The sequence below is a fragment of the Octopus bimaculoides genome, chromosome 12, assembly GCF_046866305.1.
Source record: "Octopus bimaculoides isolate indiv1 chromosome 12, ASM4686630v1, whole genome shotgun sequence".
NCBI lineage: Eukaryota > Metazoa > Mollusca > Cephalopoda > Octopoda > Octopodidae > Octopus > Octopus bimaculoides.
This window is the reverse complement of record NC_142939.1, coordinates 62,330,609-62,335,886: the sequence shown is the minus strand read 5'-3', so window position 1 is coordinate 62,335,886 and position 5,278 is coordinate 62,330,609. Positions and strand designations below refer to the sequence as shown.

Here is a 5,278-nt window from a genome sequence, read left to right as displayed (position 1 = left end):
ACTGAAAGGAAATGACCAAGCTGTTGTTCAAATAAAAAATGATAACAAAATTAGTCGATATCCAATGGTTAGGTATATTGGCCCATGTGAAGCAGCTGCATCCATTTTAGGATTTTCAATTTATGAAAGAGGACATGCAATATGGAGACTGCAAGTTCATCTACCGGACGAACAAAGAATATTGCTCAGAAATAATCCTTTCTACTGAAGGCACAAGGAAGGACATTAAATTTTATGAGAGGGGACTAGTCGATTACATCGACCCCAATGTTTCACTGGTACTTAATTTATCAACCCCAAAAGGATGAAAGGCAAAATCAACCCTGGTGGAATTTGAACTCAGAACATGAAGACGGGCAAAATGCTGTTAAGCATTCTGCCCAGCATGTCAACGATTCTTCCAGCTCACAGCCTTATATTGCTCAGAAATAATGAAGATATATATGGCTGTCAATGAATGGCACATGAGAACAACACTGACAAACTTCTTTTCACTGTACATCAATGATGATTTTGCGAAACATTACTTTATACTGCAGTACCCATGTATTTTACTTGGAACAATAGTAACAAAGAACGGCAAAGCAAGGAAAAAAGTTGAAGGCCATTTGAGCGTTTTCAAAGAAGAAACACTAGGTCGTGTTTATGTTGTAACACCAAAGGTAGGAGAACTGTATTAGTTAAGAATTTTATTGCATGAAGTTCAAAATACTACTTTTTCCTTTCATGCTGCAAATCTACATTTTCAACTTGGAGTGTTGTAACCCAATGGGTCATGGCAGGTAAATCTAGTGAGTCCACAATGCAAAGCTTTCAACTGGCAGCACTTCTATTGGCTAGTTTATCGTCATGAAAAAGTGAAAGTAAATTGTTCAAAAAAATTACAAAAAATGACTGTAAATTGAGATAGAAATTGACACATATGTACTTAAAATATAGACGAAAACCGTACATATAACTTATATACGGTAAAACATGATAAAGTTATAAATAATAGCATTTAAACTATTGGGTTAAAAAGGCTAAAAAAATGAAATTGATTAAATATCAATGACAGAAAAAAAATTTAGCAACACAACAAAATTCTTAATTACTTCCCAAAATATATTGTGTAACAAACACGGCATAACTACAAATGTGTACCCCCAACCGACTTTGTTGCTTCATAACTTCCAGAAAAATGGATACTTTTCAATGAAACTTCCAACAAATAACCATTTAGATTCTGTAGATTGATTGTATATAAAGATTTGTGGCCAAAAATTTTTCTGAGGGGTTGGGGAGTTTCGGAAAATTCACTCGACCTGACATTTTTCATCTCAATTTGGTAGCAAAATTCTTTGCAAGGGGGGTGTGAGGAAGAGTTTCTGAAAAATGGAGTTTCGGATTAAAAGGCTCACATAAGTTGGAATATCTCTGTTTTGACGTTTTTTTTTTGTTTTTTTCCAATTTTTTCCCTCACCTCAGTCTTTCAAATGATGGGAGGCATCTTTTCACGAAAAAGAAAAATTTTGAAAATCAATGATGTTTTTTCACTCCCGCTACCCCTTCACTTCCCCAGTCCGGACCGATTTTGGCCTTCTTTTTTTTTATGCTCTTAAAACCTATGGGAGAAACATTTTCGGTTAAAAAATAATTGTTAATATTTTCAAAGGAAAATGTGTGATTTAAGAGAGATCTGGTTGTTATTTCTAGCACATCCCAAGACCTCCCACCTCGTTTCTTTCTCACTCTCACATCTATTGATGTTTTTCAATATTTTTTCCTCATAAATACATTTGGTGGAGTTCTGATCTAAGCTCGTACTAAAATCCCTCAAAAACTTTTTAAAACTTTTACGAATTTTCACAAAAATTTGTCTTTGTTCCGATTCCGTCATTTGCAACATTCCAAGCCATCAGTTGTTTAACTCCAGGTTTGCATTGATCGAGTTTGTCCTACGACCTAAGTTATCTTAACTGTAACCATCTTGTCTTTTTTCTTTTGAATTTTAGCGGCATGTAAAACTGCGTTATGTAACGCCACGTGTCCTTCTTTTAAAGCCTATGAGATGTAATTTAAGGGAAATTTAGCAACTATTTCTACCAGATCGAACGATTACAGAGAGCTATGATTCCCATCATTGTCTCTGTGCCCCGCATTTATACAAAAATCTTATAGAACTCGTACACCCTTAACAACAAACATCACATTTGAAAAGGAAGAGTCAATTTTCTGTTTACTTATTCACTTACATATGTTTTTAATCGAATCACAGAATACTGGGGAATGATAAAGTTCTTGGTATGCTTAACATCACAAAATTATTTTAAAGAGAAATTTAATTTTATTCTGGAAAGCTACTAATTGCTTCTTTGCCTCACCCACTGAAAGGCCTCTCTCGAACCCTTAAGGGGTTCGAACACACCCTGGTTAAACTTGCTATTAACTTTACTTTAATTTGGTTAAGAAATAATTCCTTGTTCGAATTGCGCATTGATATTTTGCTTTGCTTCTCTTGTTTTACTTCTTTTTTACACTCTCTTTTACGTAATTCAAACGTATAACATCCTGTACCGTTTCCGAATGTTTTTGTCAACTTTTAGTACTTAAAAAAGAAAACAATAACAACAACACCACCGCCACCACCACCACTTGCATCTAAGTGGATCTGGTGCGTACTGAATTTGTAGGAACCGAGTTAAATAACTTATATTTTACTTTCTAGGTGACACCCTTTTCTGTATTTTAACGTGTGATTCTGCCCATGCATCTCTTATTTTCTTGCATCGCCCCTCTCTCTCTCTCTCTCTCTCTCTCTCTTCTACATTCAATCACTTTTCTAACCTTTCAAAACGCACTCTCTTTCTCTTCCTCTCTTTCAATTTCTTTAGAACAACCAATATTATTTTTTTTATTTGATTCCTTTGTAAGTATCGTGTAACATGAAGTTGTGGACTTAAACAGAATAGGAAATCAGTATCGTAATTACTGATGCCTGTAAGCTTAATAACTGTTATATTTAATGGGTCACTTTCACTTTATCAAACTTGAGCTAAACTGCAGAGAACTTGACGCTATGGTTTGTTTGTGGCATAACTACAGAAGTGTACCCGCCACTAACTTTGTTGCCTCATAACTTCCTGAAAAATGGATACTTTTTAACTTTCAATAAATAGCCACTTAGATCCAGTAGATTTAGTGTATGCATAGATTCGTCGCCAAAAATTTTCCTTAGGGGTCGGGGAGAGGTGTTTCGGAAAATTTACACGACCCGACATTTTCCCTAAAATAACTTTCAGGAAAAAGGGTATTTTTTAATGAAATTTTATACAAATACCTTTCAAATGGTATAGATTACGATTACAAAGAAATTTGTTGGCAAAATTTTTTGCAAGGAGCGGGGAGAACGAAGAGTTTCTGAAAAACGGAGTTTCGGATCAGACGGCCCACATAAGTTTTTCACCACAGTCTTCGGAATGAAGGGAGGCATCTTTACACGAGGAAAAAAACATTTTGAAAATTTATAATTTTTTTTCACTCCTGCCAATCCCTCACCACCCTAGTCCAGACCGATTTTGAGCAATGTTCCCCCCCCCCTGCGCACTTAAAATCCACGGGAGAAACGATTTCGGTTGAAAACACAGAAAAATTGTTTATATTCTCAGAGGAAAATGTGTGATTTAAGGGAGACCTGGCTGTTATTTCTAGCACATCCAAGACCACCCTCCTTGTCCTTTGTTTCACTCAAATATGGGCGGAGCCCTGATCGAAGCGCGTACTAAAACTCCTTATAACATCCTTATTTTTTATGAATTTTCACAAAAGATTTTCGGTTCTCTCTTCTGCCTAACGAAAGATGACCTTTGTTTTCTAACATAGTAAACATCAAGACAAAGTAAACTTACATAAAGATAAAATTAACAAAATAATAAACTAAAAAGGTTTATAAAATATTTTCAAAGTTCTTTTTTTCTCTAACTTACCTCGCACTTTCATGGGCTCATTTAGTACAATTTGCACGAGTCCACTCAACCTCTGACCACCGTAATAAACTCGCGATGGATTGTTAAAATGGATCACTAAACTACTAAGCTTCCCCATCGCTGAAATGCTGGATAACGTGCCAGCAAGCGTGCAGTTGTGATTGCAAGCAGGATGGCTCACCCACCCCCACTACGCACACTCGCACACTCGATGTAGGAGTGAACGACCAATATAGAGCAAGCGGTGTTCCACTAAAAAAATTGACCTTTTATTTTTCCTTTTAGTTGTTTTAATCATTTGACTGCGGCTATGCTGGAGTACTGCTTTAGTCGAACAGATTGATCCCAGCACTTATTCTTTGAAAACCTAGCATTTATTCAATCGGTGACTTTCGCTGAACCGCTGGTTACGGGGACGTAAATACACCAGTATCGGTTGTCAAGCGATGGTGGGGGGGGGGACAAATATAGACACACTTATACACACATATACATATACGACGGGCTTCTTTCAGTTTCCGTCTACCAAATCTACTCACAAGGCTTTGGTTGGCCCGAGGCTACAGTAGAAGACACTTGCCGATGGTGCCACGCAGTGGGACTAAACCCGGAACCATGTGATTGGGAAGCAAACTTCTTACCACACAGTCATGCCTGCGACTTATCATTATTATTATTATTAATAATAATAATAATAATAATAATTATTATTATTATTATTATTATTATTATTATTATTATTATAATGAGGATGATGATGATGATTCTTAATTATAACTAGCTGGACCCGTGAAAAATTCACGGAAAACAAAAAAGGTCAAACTAATGCGTTTGACCCGGACAAAAAGAAATTAGTCTGATAGGTGTAAAACAACTTGCTGGGAACGAATATGAAGAAAAAAAATGCGCGCTCGCGAACGGGGGTGGGGGTGGGGAGAGGGCTCGAAACATTCACATCCGAGAATGATCCGAGACGAGACGTCAGTCCATGGCCTAGGAGACTACAAAGTGGACGGCTAATGTGCTAGAAGAATGTGATCTTCTTCTAGCACATTAGCCGTCCACCTAGTGGTCTTCTTTATATATATATATATATATATATATATATATATATATATATATATATATAAAAATTTAAGGAATGGAGAAAACGCATGTTATAATTGCATACGTTATTCCTACATATGTTTCAAAGGATTACAACCTATGTGATCCATAGGGATCTGTGATATTAAAATTGTAACCTTCTCATCAGGGAAAGCATGGGAATCATCTTAAACGTAAGACATTATGACCGAGTATCTTACGTTTAA

The 5,278-nt window shown here is 36.2% G+C and overlaps 1 protein-coding gene across 1 annotated transcript in view; it reads right to left on the bottom strand.

Annotated features, from left to right (window-relative positions):
• LOC106873223 (arrestin domain-containing protein 3) overlaps positions 1 to 4,588 on the bottom strand; it is a 31,223-nt gene extending 26,635 nt beyond the window's left edge. Inside the window, exon 1 of the mRNA XM_089361181.1 lies at positions 3,966 to 4,588. Within this exon, the coding sequence (XP_089217307.1) occupies positions 3,966 to 4,083 (118 nt within the window). The 5' untranslated portion in view covers positions 4,084 to 4,588. The remainder of the gene's footprint in view (positions 1 to 3,965) is intronic.
• Positions 4,589 to 5,278: the final 690 nt, after the last annotated feature.